At 44.6% G+C, this 16,187-nt stretch overlaps 1 protein-coding gene across 1 annotated transcript in view; it reads left to right on the top strand.

Annotated features, from left to right (window-relative positions):
• The first annotated feature begins 271 nt into the window (after positions 1-271).
• Positions 272-16,187, top strand: part of MAP3K1 (mitogen-activated protein kinase kinase kinase 1) — a 105,284-nt gene continuing 89,368 nt past the window's right edge. Inside the window, exons 1-4 of the mRNA XM_038758791.1 lie at positions 272-288; positions 404-561; positions 5,102-5,227; positions 6,355-6,428. Of these exons, the coding sequence (XP_038614719.1) occupies positions 272-288; positions 404-561; positions 5,102-5,227; positions 6,355-6,428 (375 nt within the window). The remainder of the gene's footprint in view (positions 289-403; positions 562-5,101; positions 5,228-6,354; positions 6,429-16,187) is intronic.

Below are 16,187 nucleotides of genomic sequence, written 5' to 3'. Positions count from 1 at the left end.
TCCCACGACTTTTCCATGCTTGCCCATCTCCCAGGATTGCTTTAGTTTAGTGAAACAAGGAGGGTCTAAAATTCCCTCCAACTCTGTCCATATGGCACCGATTGCTCCAAACCGACTTAGTCCTGCATTCACTCTTCGGTTTCAGTCCAGACTTTCATTATAATGCATTCTGCTCTTGAACATTTGGGACTTCATTCCCTAGATTCGAGCAAGGGAAATGATGTTTCCGGGGACTTGCTGATAACCCTAAATTCCAAGATGAAATTGACGAATGTTCATGGCCGACAAGTGAATTCTTCACCCCTAATTCTGCCTTTGCAAAAATCCCTCTAAAGTGTATGGTTTTGCCAAAGCTGTGATCAAAATAACCGAGGCATCGCTCTGTGACCTGCTCGCTTTTCAGGGCGGTCCCATGGCGATTTGGGATTTTAGAGCATCTACCAGCTCCCATTCCGACCTGGAACGACGAGCTTGGCTACCACTTACCCAGTCCTCCGGAGCCTCGGCTGGACATTAACATTTCCATTCACACTTTCCCAACCTCGGCATCAAGACTAGAATGTAAGACATCAGTGGAATTCAGACCTACGACCTCCTAAATATGCGAGATGAACCTCGTTTGAAAGCGCTGTACTCTTTCGCTTTAGGACTGCTTTTGTTGCGTTTGGTATGGCGCGATTACTAAAATAAGATTGTTGAAATGCCTTCCCCGACCAGCTCGACAGAGCTCTCCCTGTAAACATTGTTGATCCATAAGTATGCATGTCTAAGTGACAGAAAAACTGGCACAAGTATGCATGTCTAAGTGACAGAAAAACTGGTGGGGTGGAGGGGAGTTGTGCTGAATACAACCCTTCTGCTTCGGGTTCCAGCTTTAAACCAATGAAGTCATAAGCCTAATCAGGCTGGACGATGTTTAGCTCTGGCCCCGTCTTCTTTCCGAAGAGCGGGAATGGTATCCTTCAGATTCTATGAATGTTACCTACCTGGAGACCCCGCTTCCCTGGTTCCATTAGTTCATTCATTCAATCGTATTTATTGAGCGCTTACTGTGTGCAGAGCACTGTACTACGTGCCTGGGAGAACACAATATAACCATAAACCTCCTTCCCTTCCCCACAGCACCTGTATATATGTATATATGTTTGTACATATTTATTACTCTATTTATTTACTTATTTATTTTACTTGTACATATCTATTCTATTTATTTTATTTTGTTAGTATGTTTGGTTTTGTTCTCCCTCTCCCCCTTTTAGACTGTGAGCCCACTGTTGGGTAGGGACTGTCTCTATATGTTGCCAACTTGTACTTCCCAAGCGCTTAGTACAGTGCTCTGCACACAGTAAGCGCTCAATAAATATGATTGATTGATTGATTGATTGAATAAACAGACACATTCCCTGCCCACAATGAGCTTGCAGTCTAGAGGGGGAGACAGACATTAATATTAATAAATGTCACACACACACACTCACACACAAGGCCTCATATGAAATGTGAGTGTGAGCCTTGTGTGGGACAGGGGACTGTGTCCAACCCGATTTGTTTGTATCCACCCTACTGCTCATTACAGTGTCTGGCATGTAGTAAGTGCTTAATAGAAGAAGAACAGAGAAGCAGAATGGCTCAGTAGAAAGAGCACGGGCTTTAGAGTCAGAGGTCATGGGTTCGAATCCCAGCTCCACCACTTGTCTGCTGTGTGACCTTAGGCAAGTCACTTCACTTTTCTGTGCCTCAGTTACCTCATCTGCAAAATGGGGATTAAGACTGTGAGCCCCATGTGGGACAACCTGAGTACCTTGTATCTACCCCAGCGCTTAGAACAGTGCTTGACACATAGTAAACATGCTTAGTACAGTGCTCTGCACACAGTAAGTGCTCAATAAATACGATTGAATGAATGAATGAACAAATACCATCGTTATTATTATTACTATTATTAAAAAGAGTGAATTTAATCTGGGGAGAAGACGCAGTTTATTTGGCATTTCTAGTCTGAACTGCTAGACTGTGAGCCCGTTGTTGGGTAGGAACCCTCTTTATATGTTGCCGATTTGTACTTCCCAAGTGCCTAGTACAGTGCTCTGCACACAGTAAGCGCTCAATAAAGTTGAATGAATGAATAAGATGAAAAATAGGAAGCTCTGTCTTAAGTGGGGTAGTGACAGGGCTTCTGGTAGGGGGGGAGGTGGGGAGCAGAGCCAGAAAGAAGAAAGGGGAGGCCTAGAACGAGGAGGAAACAGGGAGGAAGGAGTCAAAGAGAATGGGTGAGAGGGAGAAAGGGAAAGAGAGGAGTGGTGGAAGAATGGAGAAAGAGGATGAGGGGGAAATAGGAAGGGATGCAAAGAGGAAGTAGAAATGAGGGAAAGTGAAAGAGGAGGATATTAAAAGATGCGGAGAGAGAGAGAGAATAAAAGGCAGAAAGGGGGAAAAAGAACAACAAAGGAGAGAGAGGAGTTACCTCAACTCCCTCCCTGTCACTAATTTTTTTTTATGGTGCTTGTTAAGCGCTTACTATGTACCAGGCACCGCACTAAGTGCTGGGGTAGATGCATCATAATCAGATTGAACACAGTCCATGACCCACACGGGGCTCACAGTCTTATTCCCCGTTTTACAGCTGAGATAACTGAGGCATAGAGAAGTGAAATGACTTGCCCAAAGTCACCCAGCTGAACAAGTGGCAGAGCCGGGACTAGAACCCAAGTCCTCCTTAGTCCCAGGCTTGTATTTCTCCACCAGGCCAGGCTGCTTCCCACATAGCCTTAGAAAGGCTGCCGGGCTGGGGGTCAGGAAGCTTAGCACTGCCATCCCCAAGCCAGGTGGGAGCAGTGAAGGCTGCTGCAGTAGGTGGCCAAAGGCCAAAGGTGAGGCAGTTGGGCCCCACCAAAACTGGTCTGTCCAGGCCGGGAATAGGAGTTTCCAGCGTGGCCAGGTGATGTCTTTCTTCCTGGAAATTCCCACCCATATGGCAGGTGCCCTTTTTGAGCATCCCTGCAGGTAACTGGTCATTCATTCCATCAATCAATTGTATTTAATGAGCACTTACTGTGTGCAGAGCACTTTGGGAGCATACAATATAACAATGAACAGACACATTCCCTGCCCACTATGAGCTCGATCTTGCCTGTCTCCTGCCGACCCCTTGCCCACATCCTGCCTCTGGCCTGGAATGCCCTCCCTCCTCAAATCTGACAGACAACGACTCTGCCCCACTTCAAAGCCCTATTTAAGGCCCATCTCCTCCAAGAGGCCTTCCCAGACTAAGCCCCATTTTTCCTCATTTCCCACTCCCTTCTGCGTCTCCCTGACTTGCTCCCTTTGTTCTTCCCCTCTCCCAGCCCGACAGCGCTTATGTCCATTATTGTCATTTTATTTATTTGTATTGATGTCTATCTCCTCCCCTCTAGACTGTAACTGTGTGGTGGGCAGGGAATGTTGCTGTTTATTGTGGTACTGTAATAGTAATAATAATGATAATGCCATTTATTAAGCACTTACTATGTGCAAAGCACTGTTCTAAGCTCTGGGGAGGTTACAAGGTGATCAGGTTGTCCCACGTGGGGCTCACAGTCTTAATCCCCATTTTGTAGATGAGGTAACAGGCCCAGAGAAGTTAAGTGACTTGCCCAATGTCACACAGCTGACAATTGGCAGAGCCGGGATTTGAACCCCTGACCTCTGACTCCAAAGCCCGTGCCATGCTGCTTCCCCTGTACTTTCCCAAGCACTTAATACAGTGTTCTGCACACAGTAAGCGCTCAATAAATATGACTGAATGAATGAACGGCTGTAGGCAGAAAAATGGGGCCGGGCCCAGGAAAGGAGGGGACTGTGAGCCCCCTGCGGAACCGGGACTGTATCCAACCCAATTTACTTGTATCCACACCAGAGCTTAGTACTGTGCCTGGAACATAGTAAGCGCTTAACAGATACCACGATTACTATTATTATTCTCTCTCTCAAAGTGGGTCCCTTCGTTTACATTCACATGATCACCAAGGCTTTGCAAATACACAAAATCTCTCCACTGGGTTCTATTCTGTCTTATAAACTCCACATAATAATTAATAATGATTATGGTACTTGTTAAGCACTTCCTATGTGCCAAGCACTGCCCTAAGCGCGGGGGTAGATACAAGTTAATCAGGTTGGACTATTCTGTCTTATAAACACCACATAATAATTAATAATAATTATGGTACTTGTTAAGCACTTCCTATGTGCCAAGCACTGCCCTAAGCGCGGGGGTAGATACAAGTTAATCAGGTTGGACACAATCCCTGTCCCACATGGGGCCCACACGCTCAATCCCCATTTTACAGATGAGGTAACTAAGGCCTAGAAAAGTGAACTGCCTTGCCCAAGTTCACACAGCAGACAAGCAATGGGGCCAAGATTAGAACCCGTGACATTCTGACTCCCAGATGACTTACCTCATCTGTAAAAGGGGGATTAAGACTGTGAGCCCCCCGTGGGATAAACTGATCACCTTGTAACCTTCCCAGCACTTAGAACAGTGCTTTGCACATAGTAAGCGCTTAATAAATGCCATCATCATCATTATTAATGTAAATAAATAAATTACAGAGACATACAAAAGTGCTGTGGGGATGGGAAGGAGGATGAATGAAAGGAGAAAGTCAGGACGATGCAGAAGGGAGTGGGAGAAGAGGAGAGGAGCGCTTATTCAGGAATGGCTGTCTTGGATAGAGTAAAGTCTGGGAGTCAGAAGGACCTGGGTTCTAGACTTGTCTCTACCACTTTCCTTCTGGGAACCTTGGGCAAGTCACTTCACTCCTCTGTGCCTCAGTTACCTCATCTGTAAAATGGAGATTAAGACTGTGAACCCCATGTGCGACACAGACTGTGTCCAACCTGATTAGCTTGCGTTTATCCCAGCACTTGGAACAGTGCCTGACACACAGAAAGCTCTTAACAAATTCTGTGAAAAAATGGAAGATGTTGGAGCTCTTAATCACTACCCTCTTAATCATTATCCACTTGGAGCTAGTGGCAGAATGGAGATTGTGGACATTGCAGCCCCCCCCAGATTATGCCTTCAGCTCTTTCTAACCCCATAATGTCTACTTCCTAGTAGCAAGCAGCCCTAGCTATAGCCCTGTACAACACAAAATGACCAGCAAAATGGTTGATGGCAATTTCGCTACTGCAGTGTTACCCATCAAACTACACCAGTATTTCATAGAACTGGGGCTCATAGGTAGAGGTTCCCCATTTTACAGATGAGGAAACTGAGGCACAGAGAGGTTAAGGGACTTGCCCATGGTCACACAGTAGGCAAGAGGTGGAGCTTTTTCCTCTCCTCCTCCCCATCCTACCTCCTTCCCCTCCCCACAGCACCTGAATATATGTTTGTACAGATTTATTACTCCATTTATTTTACTTGTACATATTTACTATTCTATTTATTTTGTTAATGATGTGCATCTAGCTTTACTTCTATTTATTCTGATGACTTGACATCTGTCCATATGTTTTGTTTTGTTGTCCATCTCCCCCTTCTAGACTGTGAGCCCGTTGTTGGGTAGGGACCGTCTCTATATGTTGCCACCTTGTACTTCCCAAGCGCTTAGTACAGTGCTCTGCACACAGTAAGCGCTCAATAAATACAATTGAATGAATGAATGAGCTGGCATTAGATCCCTGGTCTCCAGTTCAGAACTTTTCCACGAGGTCACACTTTTGATTGCCTACATTAATTTCCTCCATTTATGGGTAAAACTTTCTCTATAAGAGTTGAAAGTTATTAACTAGAGGCTGTAGGCTAAGGGTTTCTACTACATAACCAGCCTGGGCCAGATTCATCCTCATCCCCCTATCCCCACAAGGCTCAGAGGTTTCCCCCTGCTTACTCTATTAATGATAACACAATAATTTGGCAGAAATATATGTTACCTCAAGAATCTACTTTCAAATTTACCCAGCTTAATGCCTCACATTCCTTTCCGCCAAGGAACTAATGTCGAAAGAGATCAATGGCAAACACATTGTCACAACCCCTCGTGCTTTCTTTACCTAATTTTTCAATAAATCAAAATAATTACGGTACTTGTTAAGTGCTTACTATGTGCCAAGCACTGTTCTAAGCACCGGGGTAGATTGGACCCAGTCCTCATCCCACATGGGGCTCACAGTCTTAATCACCATTTTATAGATGAAGTCACTGAAGTCCAGAGAAGTGAAGTGACTTGCCCAAGGTCACACAACAGACAAGTGGCGGAGCCGGGATTAGAACCCAAGTCCTTCTGACTCTCAGGCCGGTGCTCTCTCCACTAAGCCATGCTGCTTCTCTTTTTCCGAGCGCTCCACTCAGCCTTTTTCTTCCAGGGCTTATTAATCATCAGCCTCCCTTATTTGACCGTGTTGCTCTTGGACCAGTTCACCGTGGTCATCAGTCAAAGGTATTTATTGAGTGCTTACTCTGTGCCAAGTACTGTACTAGGTTCTTGGGAGAGAACAACACAGAAGAGATGGTAATAATAATAATAATGCTGGTATTTGTTAAGCGCTTACTGCAAAGCACTGTTCTAAGTGCTGGGGAGGTTACAAAGTGATCAGGTTGTCCCACGGTGAGGCTAACAGTTTTCATCGCCATTTTACAGATGAGGTAACTGAGGCACAGAGAAGTTAAGTGACTTGCCCAAGGTCACACAGCTGACAGTTGGCAGGGCCAGGATTTGAACCCATGACCTCTGACTCCAAAGCCCATGCTCTTTCCACTGAGCCACGCTGCTTCTCTATGGTAGACATTCGTTCTATTTGTTCTGACGATTTTGACACCTGTCTACATGTTTTGTTTTGTTGTCTATCTCCCCCTTCTAGACTGTGAGCCCGTTGTTGGGTAGGGACTGTCTCTGTATGTTGCTGACTTGTACTTCCCAAGCGCTTAGTACAGTGCTCTGAACACAGTAAGTGCTCAATAAATACGACTGAATGAATGGACACATTCCCTACCCATAAGGAGCTTATAGCCAAGCAGGGATGATAGGTATTAAAATAAAGATAGGGGAAATGGAAGATAAAAAGGTTATGTACAGGAGTGCTATGGAGTGAATATTAAGTGCTTAAGGGATAGGGATCCAAGGTTATAGGTGGCACAGAAGGAAGGGGAAATATGAGAAATGTGGATCCCATCAGGGAAAAGCCCTTTGGAGGAGATGTGATTTTAGTACGGATTTGAAGGTGGGGAGAGTGGTAGTCTGTCATGTCTGAAGGGAAAGGGAGTTTCAGGCTAGAGGAAGGATTTGGGCAAGGGGTCGGCGGCTAGACAGACAAGATCAAGTTGGTCATAAAAGAAATCCAGCCCCCGGCAACTGTGTTGCAAGAGTAGACTAATGTGAGAATGGAAACCACAACTGAAAGAAACGTGTATAGGGACCTTGGACTGTTCGTACATGTTTTATTTATTTTATGAAAAAATGCTCCTCGCCTCCAATCAAGCAATAACACTTACTGAGTGCTTACTTTGGACCGAGCACTGTACTAAGCTCTGGAGGGAGCACAATGGAGTTAGTAGGCACAATTCCTACCCTCGAGGATCTTTACAGTCTAATGGGGCAAGCAGATGCTACAATACATTGGTCCCCAGCCCCCAAATTTGTATTTGGAGGCCTGGGCCCTTAAGTCTTTTTAAAGAATGTGTTGTAACTGGGGCTGATGGATGCTGCTGAATTTTCATTTTATCTTGAGCTAGTGTTCTGGTAATTTACAAACCTTAGCCTGTTACAGACCATCCTTCCTCTTAATAATAATAACAGTATTTTTTATATGCTTACTTTGTGCCAGGCACCATTCTAAGCGCTGGGGTGAATACAAGCAAATCGGGTTGGACACGGTCCCTGTCCCACACGGGGCTCACGGTCTCAATCCCCATTTTACAGATGAGGTCACTGAGGCGCAGAGAAGGGAAGTGACTTGCCCATGGTCACACAGCAGACAAGTGCAGGAGCTGGGATTAGAACCCGTGACTTGCTGATTCCCAGGTCCGTGCTCTACCTATTATGCCATGATGCTTCTCAGCTTCACTCTCCCCTCCCTCCTACCCCATAGAGAAGCAGCCTTTAAGTCATCCCTCCCTCATCCCTATAGCACGTATGCATATATCTGTAATTTATTTGTATTAATGTCCTCCCCCTCTCCATTCTGTAAATTTGTTGGGGGCAGGGAACGTGTTTACCGACTCCATTGTATCGTACTCTCCAAAGTGCTTGGTAGGTGCTCTGCACACATTGATCGTTCAATAAATACAACTGATTGACTGAATGATGGCTTAGTGAAAGAGCACAGACTTGGGAGTCAATTTTAAATTTTTAAAATTTAGACTTGCTTTTAGACTGTGCTTTTAGACTGTGAGCCCACTGTTGGGTAGGGACTGTCTCTATATGTTGCCAACTTGTACTTCCCAAGCGCTTAGTACAGTGCTCTGCACACAGTAAGCGCTCAGTAAATACGATTGATGATGATGATAAATTCTAATCCTGGCTCTGCCACTTGCCTACTCTGTGACCTTAACTTCTCTGCCTCAGTTACCTCATCTGTAAAACGGGGAGTAAATTCTTGTTTTCCCTCCCCCTTAGACTAGGATCCCTACAAGGGGCAGGGACTGTGCCTAGCTGGATTATCTTGTACAGTGCTTGACATATAGTAAGCGCTTGACAAATACCACAATCATTATTATTTTTACCTCATCGGCATCATTAAGACTGAGGTACAAATCGGGAGTTTTGCATTAGGTTTGAGCCCTGAATTCACTTCCTCACAGATTTGCCCATTAACTTCCAAGTGGTCCAAGAACCGCCTTAGTCCCGAAGCGAGGAATCAAGAAGACTGAAAGTCCCGTTGCACTTTTGGATCGACTTAAAATGTCATGTTGAAAAAGGAACAGGTGGCATAACTCTAAAAATGAAAATGCATGACCCTTCACAGCTCCCGACTCTAGGTTCTTTGATATCTGAGATGAATCAAATATTTTCACAGAGTATTCAGTTCCCACTCTGACCACATACTAGTTAAACATCATCAGATTAAAAAAAAAAGTAGTTTTGGTCCCCTCCACCAACTCGGACTATTGATTTCTAAATGCGTGTTAGGTGGTTTCTGTTTATTTAACACTACAAAACTTTGAGAGGAGTTGGCTTAGAGCCATAATGATCACATTGCGCTTTTCCCAGGCAAAAGTGTGTCCCTAAATGGCATAGAGTAATTTAAAAAAGCCAAACCAGAGCTACTGAGAGTCAGTTTGGGTCATTATTTTTGAATCTTTGGAAAGCAGGAAAAAGTCCTTTCTTTTTCCTCAGAGACCTAAGATGTGCAGAGATTCTGACTTCTTTAAATGTTTATAGCGTGTTTGCAGATTTCCAAAAGAAATCAGAATCCAGGCATGTTAATCAAAAAACTCAAGTCAAATATATTTGAAAGCACTAATAGAAAACTATTTTTATTATTATTAAGTGCTGTTGAGTCGTTTCTAATTCATAGCGACTCCATGGAATATAGTTTCTCCAGAACGTCCTGCCCTCTGCCATAATCTGCAAACTTTCTGGTGGTTCTTCAGTTAATGTTGTTAAGGTCTCAATCCGTCTAGCTGCATCTGCCTCTTCCATGTTTTCCCTGGACTTTTCCTCGCACTAAGTGTCTTCTCCAGAGAATTAGTCCTCCTGATTGTGTGTCCAAAATATGCTCATCTGAGTCGCGTCATTTGGGCTTCCAAGGACCACTTTGGTTTAATTTGCTCCAAAATCCATTTGTTTGTTTTTCGGGCAGTCCATGGTATTCGCAAAAGCCTTCTCCAACACCCAAAAACTATGGTATAACTTTATAGTGACTGTATCTTTGGTAGTTATAATTACAGAATCTGTTAAGCACATATTATGAGCCTGGGGTAGACTCAAGATAATCAGGTAAAACACAGTCCCTGGCCCACATGGGGCTCGCAATCTAAGTAAGTTAAAGAACAGGTATTGAATCCCTATTTTACAGATGAGGAAACTGAGGCACAGAGAAGTTAAGTGACTGTCCCAAAGTCACACAGTAGATGAATGGCAGAACTGGGATTAGAACCCAGTTTCCTCTGACTCTTAGGCCAGTGCTCTTTCCACTACACCACACCTCTTCTTCACAAGAGATAAATGCTTATTAATCCATCTTTCAATCAAGAGGTAATTGATAAACTCCATTAGAGTAGATCTGGGGGTCAAACCACTTTGTTTATATCCATAATTTATTTATTTTAATACTTTTCTCCCCTCTCTAGACTGTAAACTCAGAATGGGCAGGGAACATGTTTACCAACTCTGTTGTACGAATGAATGAATGAATACTAGTGCTCTGCACACAGTAAGCCTTCAAAAAATACGATTGATGGATTATATTGATAATTATTTAAATAGCTGCCTAAGTTCATGAACTGAAAGGAAAATACACTTCCATTTCCCTCTAGGTCCTGGGGGCAGGGAACATCCAGCGCTTACTACAGTGTCTGGCACATAGCGCTGAACACCATCATCATTATTATATCTACCAACTCTGTTTTACTGTACATTTACTATTTACAAATACCATTCAAAAAAAAAGCATTTAGCAGAGTGTTCTGCACACAGAAAGCACTCAATAAATATGATTGATTGGTTGATTGAAAAATAGACCATAATTCAATCCAACTTAGTGGTCTAACAGCAGTAAGGCTAGAGCTGGAGAACAGAAAGAACCATAATACGAACCTGATAAGGAAACGGGCAGAAAAGTGGCTGAATTAGAACCCGGGTCTTTCTGAATCCCAGGCTGGTGCTCTAACCACTGAGCCCTGCTTTTTTTCATAAGCATGTACTAAGGGCACATTGTGGGCAGGGCACATATCAACCAATTCTGCTGTATTCTCCCAAGCACTTCTTACAGTGCTCTGCATGCAGCAAGCGCTCAGCAAATACCAACAACTGATTTTTCAAGAGGCTAGTGGCATTATGTTTGATTTTGTTCTCTGTCTCCCCCTTTTAGACTGTGAGCCCACTGTTGGGTAGGGACTGTCTCTCTATGTTGCCAACTTGTACTTCCCAAGCGCTTAGTACAGTGCTCTGCACACAGTCAGCGCTCAATAAATACGATTGATGATGATGATATTACTAAGCAGGCAGTTCAGCCTCCCAACTAAGGGCAGGATAGAATAAGATTAATTGTGCAGCATTATTTGCTCTCATCTTCCAGAGGAGCTTGTCATTTAGTACAGTGCCTGGCACATTATAAGCACTTAACAAACACCATAATTATTATTATTATTATCATTATTTTTGCAGAGCAGAATCGTGGCCTTTTCAAAGCCATCTAAATGTCCTCGGGGCCCACACAAAGACAGGAATCTGGGATTTCCATGATAGGAGGTTAACAAGGAAGGAGATGGCAGAATCAATCAATCAATCAATCGTATTTATTGAGCGCTTACTGTGTGCAGAGCACTGTACTAAGCGCTTGGGAAGTCCAAGTTGGCAACATATAGAGACCGTCCCTACCCAACAGTGGGCTCACGGTCTAGAAGAACCCGACAATGTACAACACCTCTTTCCAGGCCCCAAAAGGTAACCGGGTATATGTGGAATTATTACCGTTTTAAAGGAGCTTTCAAAGCAAAATACCTTATCATCATCATCATCAATCGTATTTATTGAGCGCTTACTGTGTGCAGAGCACTGTACTGAGCGCTTGGGAAGTACAAGTTGGCAACATAGAGAGACAGTCCCTACCCAACAGTGGGCTCATGGTCTAAAAGGGGGAGACAGAGAACAAAACCAAACATACTAACAAAATAAAATAAATAGAATAGATATGTACCTTATCGAAGTGGGAGGATCCTCCAGGATTAATAGCTATACAGTGCTCTGCACACAGTAAGCGCTCAATAAATACGACTGAATGAATTAGAAATCCATCACCCACAGTCCAAACAGCTGACATCCAACTGGACTCCTCCTCTGGAGCTAAACACGTTTATCGGGGGTCTGGGGGTTTGTAGCCAAGAGGCAACAAGGGTCAGCACGACCCCATTCTTAGGAAGGGACCATCTATATGTTGCCGATTTGTACTTCCCAAGCGCTTAGTACAGTGTTCCGCACACAGTAAGCGCTCAATAAATACGATTGAATCAACGAATGACTATCAGAGTCGCTGCTTTAGGCTGTAAATCCTTGGATTTGCACTCTTTATTCAGCCCCACAACACTTGTGTGCATTGCTTGCATTCACCCCGGCATTTAGTACAGTGCCTGGCACCTAGTAAGTGCTTAACAAATACCATCATTACTATATCCACCATTCATTTATTTATATTAATGTCAGTCTTCCCCTCTAGACTGTAAGGTCATCATGGACAGAGAATATGGCTCCTGATTCTGTTGTTTTGTACCGTGCTTAGCAATAATAATAATAATAATAGTGGCGTTTATTAAGCGCTTACTATGTTCAAAGCACTGTTCTAAGCGCTGGGGAGGTTACAAGGTGATCAGGTTGTCCCACGTGGGGCTCACAGTCTTAATCCCCATTTTCCAGATGAGGTAACTGAGGCCCAGAGAAGTGAAGTGACTTGCCCAAAGTCACACAGCTGACAATTGGTGGAGCCGGGATTCGAACCCGTGCCCTCTGACTCCAAAGCCCGGGCTCTTTCCACTGAGCCACGCTGCTTCTCTACCGTGCTCTGCATATAGAAAAGAGCTTAATAAATACTACTGGCTGTCTGATAAACTCGTTGGCAGAGGATGTGCCCGCTTATTGTTATAGTGTACTCTCCCAAGCGCTTAGTACAGTGTTCTCCACACAGTAGGCGCTCAATAAATATGATTGACTGAATGAATGTGCTATAGAGAAGCAGCGTGGTTTAGTGGAAAGAGCACGGGCTTAGGAGTCAGAGGATGTGGGTTCTAATCCCAACTCTGCCCCCGTCAGCTGTGTGACTTTGGGCAAGCCATTTAACTTCTCTGGGCCTCAGTTACCTCAGCTGGAAAATGGGGATGAAGCCTGTGAGCCCCACCTGGGTCAACCCGATGACCTTGTATCTACTTCAGCGCTTAGAACAGTGCTTGGCACACAGTAAGTGCTTAACAAATACCAGCAGTATTATTAATATTGTGCTCTCCCGAGCGCTTAGCGCAATGTTCTGCTCGCAGCGGGAGCTCAATAAATATGACTGAACAAATGGGTGTGTTATAGTGTACTCTCCTGACCGCTTAGCACAATGCTCTGCTCGCAGCGGGCGCTCAGTAAATACGACTGAACAAATGAATGTGTTATAGTGTACTCCCCGAGCGCTAAGCACAATGCTCTACTCACAGCGGGCGCTCAATAAATACGACAGAACAAATGAATCTGTTATAGTGTGCTCCCCCGAGCGCTTAGCACAATGCTCTTCTCACAGCGGGTGCTCAATAAATATGGCTGAACAAATGAATGTGTTATAGCGTACCCCCCGAGCGATTAGCACAGTGCTCTGCTCACGGTGGGCGCTCAATAAATACGACTGAACAAATGAATGTGCTATAGTGTACTCTCCCGACTGCTTAGCACAATGCTCTGCTCACAGTGGGCGCTCAATAAATACGACTGAACAAATGAATGTGTTATAGCGTACTCTCCCGAGCGCTTAGCACAATGCTCTACTCACAGCAGGCGCTCAATAAATACGACTGAACAAATGGATGCGTTACAGTGCACTCTCCCGAGCGCTTAGCACAATCCTCTGCTCACAGCGGGTGCTCAATAAATACAACTGAACAAATGAATGTGTTATAGTGTACTGTCCCAACCGCTTAGCACAATGCTCTGCTCACAGTGGGCGCTCAATAAATATGACTGAACAAATGAATGTGTCATAGCGTACTCTCCCGACCGCTTAGCACAATGCTCTGCTCACAGCGGGTGCTCAATAAACACAACTGAACAAATGAGTGTGGTATAGTTTACTCTCCTAAGCGCTTTGCACAATGTTCTGCTCACAGTAGGCCCTCAATAAATACGACTGAACAAATGAATGTGTTACAGTGCACTCTCCCGAGCGCTTAGCACAATGCTCTACTCACAGCGGGCGCTCAATAAATGTGACAGAACAAATGAATCTGTTATAGTGTGCTCCCCCGAGCGCTTAGCACAATGCTCTTCTCACAGTGGGTGCTCAATAAATATGACTGAATAAATGAATGTGTCATAGCATACTCCCCGAGCGCTTAGCACAATGCTCTGCTCACAGCGGGCGCTCAATAAATACGACTGAACAAATGAATGTGCTATAGTGTACTCTCCCGACCGCTTAGCACAATGCTCTGCTCACAGTGGGCGCTCAATAAATATGACTGAACAAATGAATGTGTTATAGCGTACTCTCCCGAGCGCTTAGCACAGTGCTCTACTCACAGCAGGCGCTCAATAAATACGACTGAACAAATGAATGCGTTACAGTGCACTCTCCCGAGCGCTTAGCACAATCCTCTGCTCACAGCGGGTGCTCAATAAATACAACTGAACAAATGAATGTGTTATAGTGTACTCTCCCAACCGCTTAGCACAATGCTCTGCTCACAGCGGGCGCTCAATAAATACGACTGAACAAATGAATGTGTTACAGTGCACTCTTCCGAGCGCTTAGCACAATCCTCTGCTCACAGCGGGCGCTCAATACAACTGAACAAATGAATGTGTTATAGTGTACTCTCCCAACCGTCTCTATATGTTGCCATCTTGGACTTCCCAAGCGCTTAGTACAGTGCTCTGCACACAGTAAGCGCTCAATAAATACGATTGAATGAATGAATGAACGAATGTCTCCCCCTTCTAGACTGTGAGCCCACTGTTGGGTAGGGACCGTCTCTATTTGTTGCCAACTTGGACTTCCCAAGCGCTTAGCCCAGTGCTCCACAAACAGTAAGCCCTCAATAAATACGATTGAATGAATGAGTGAATGAATGAATGAATGAATGAATGAATGAATGAATGTCTCCCCCTTCTAGACCGTGAGCCCGCTGTTGGGTAGGGACTGTCTCTATTTGTTGCCAACTTGTACTTCCCAGGCGCTTAGTCCAGTGCTCTGCACACAGTAAGCGCTCAATAAATACGATTGAATGAATAAATGAATGAATGTCTCCCCCTTCTAGACTGTGAGCCCACTGTTGGGTAGGGACTGTCTCTAGATGTTGCCAACTTGGACTTCCCAAGCGCTTAGTCCAGTGCTCCGCACACAGTAAGCGCTCAATAAGTATGATTGAATGAATGAATGAATGTCTCCCCCTTCTAGACTGTGAGCCCACTGTTGGGTAGGGACCGTCTCTATTTGTTGCCAACTTGGACTTCCCAAGCGCTTAGTCCAGTGCTCCGCGCACAGTAAGCGCTCAATAAATACGATTGAATGAATGAATGAATGAATGAATGAATGTCTCCCCCTTCTAGACTGTGAGCCTGCTGTTGGGTAGGGACAGTCTCTATATGTTGCCATCTTGGACTTCCCAAGCGCTTAGTCCAGTGCTCTGCACACAGTAAGCGCTCAATAAATACGATTGAATGAATGAATGAATGAATGAATGAATGTCTCCCCCTTCTAGACTGTGAGCCTGCTGTTGGGTAGGGACCGTCTCTCTATGTTGCCAACTTGGACTTCCCAAGCGCTTAGCCCAGTGCTCCACAAACAGTAAGCCCTCAATAAATACGATTGAATGAATGAGTGAATGACTGAATGACTGAATGAATGAATGAATGAATGTCTCCCCCTTCTAGACCGTGAGCCCGCTGTTGGGTAGGGACCGTCTCTATTTGTTGCCAACTTGGACTTCCCAGGCGCTTAGTCCAGTGCTCCGCACACAGTAAGCGCTCAATAAATACGATTGAATGAATAAATGAATGAATGTCTCCCCCTTCTAGACTGTGAGCCCACTGTTGGGTAGGGACCGTCTCCAGATGTTGCCAACTTGGACTTCCCAAGCGCTTAGTACAGTGCTCCGCACACAGTAAACGCTCAATAAATACGATTGAATGAATGAGTGAATGAATGAATGAATGTCTCCCCCTTCTAGACTGTGAGCCTCCTGTTTGGTAGGGACCGTCTCTATTTGTTGCCACCTTGTACTTCCCAAGCGCTTAGTACAGTGCTCCACACACAGTAAGGGCTCAATAAATACGACTGATTGAATGAATGAA

This window comes from Tachyglossus aculeatus, chromosome 17, assembly GCF_015852505.1.
Source record: "Tachyglossus aculeatus isolate mTacAcu1 chromosome 17, mTacAcu1.pri, whole genome shotgun sequence".
Taxonomy (NCBI): Eukaryota; Metazoa; Chordata; class Mammalia; order Monotremata; family Tachyglossidae; genus Tachyglossus; species Tachyglossus aculeatus.
This window is presented reverse-complemented; position numbering and strand designations above follow the sequence as displayed.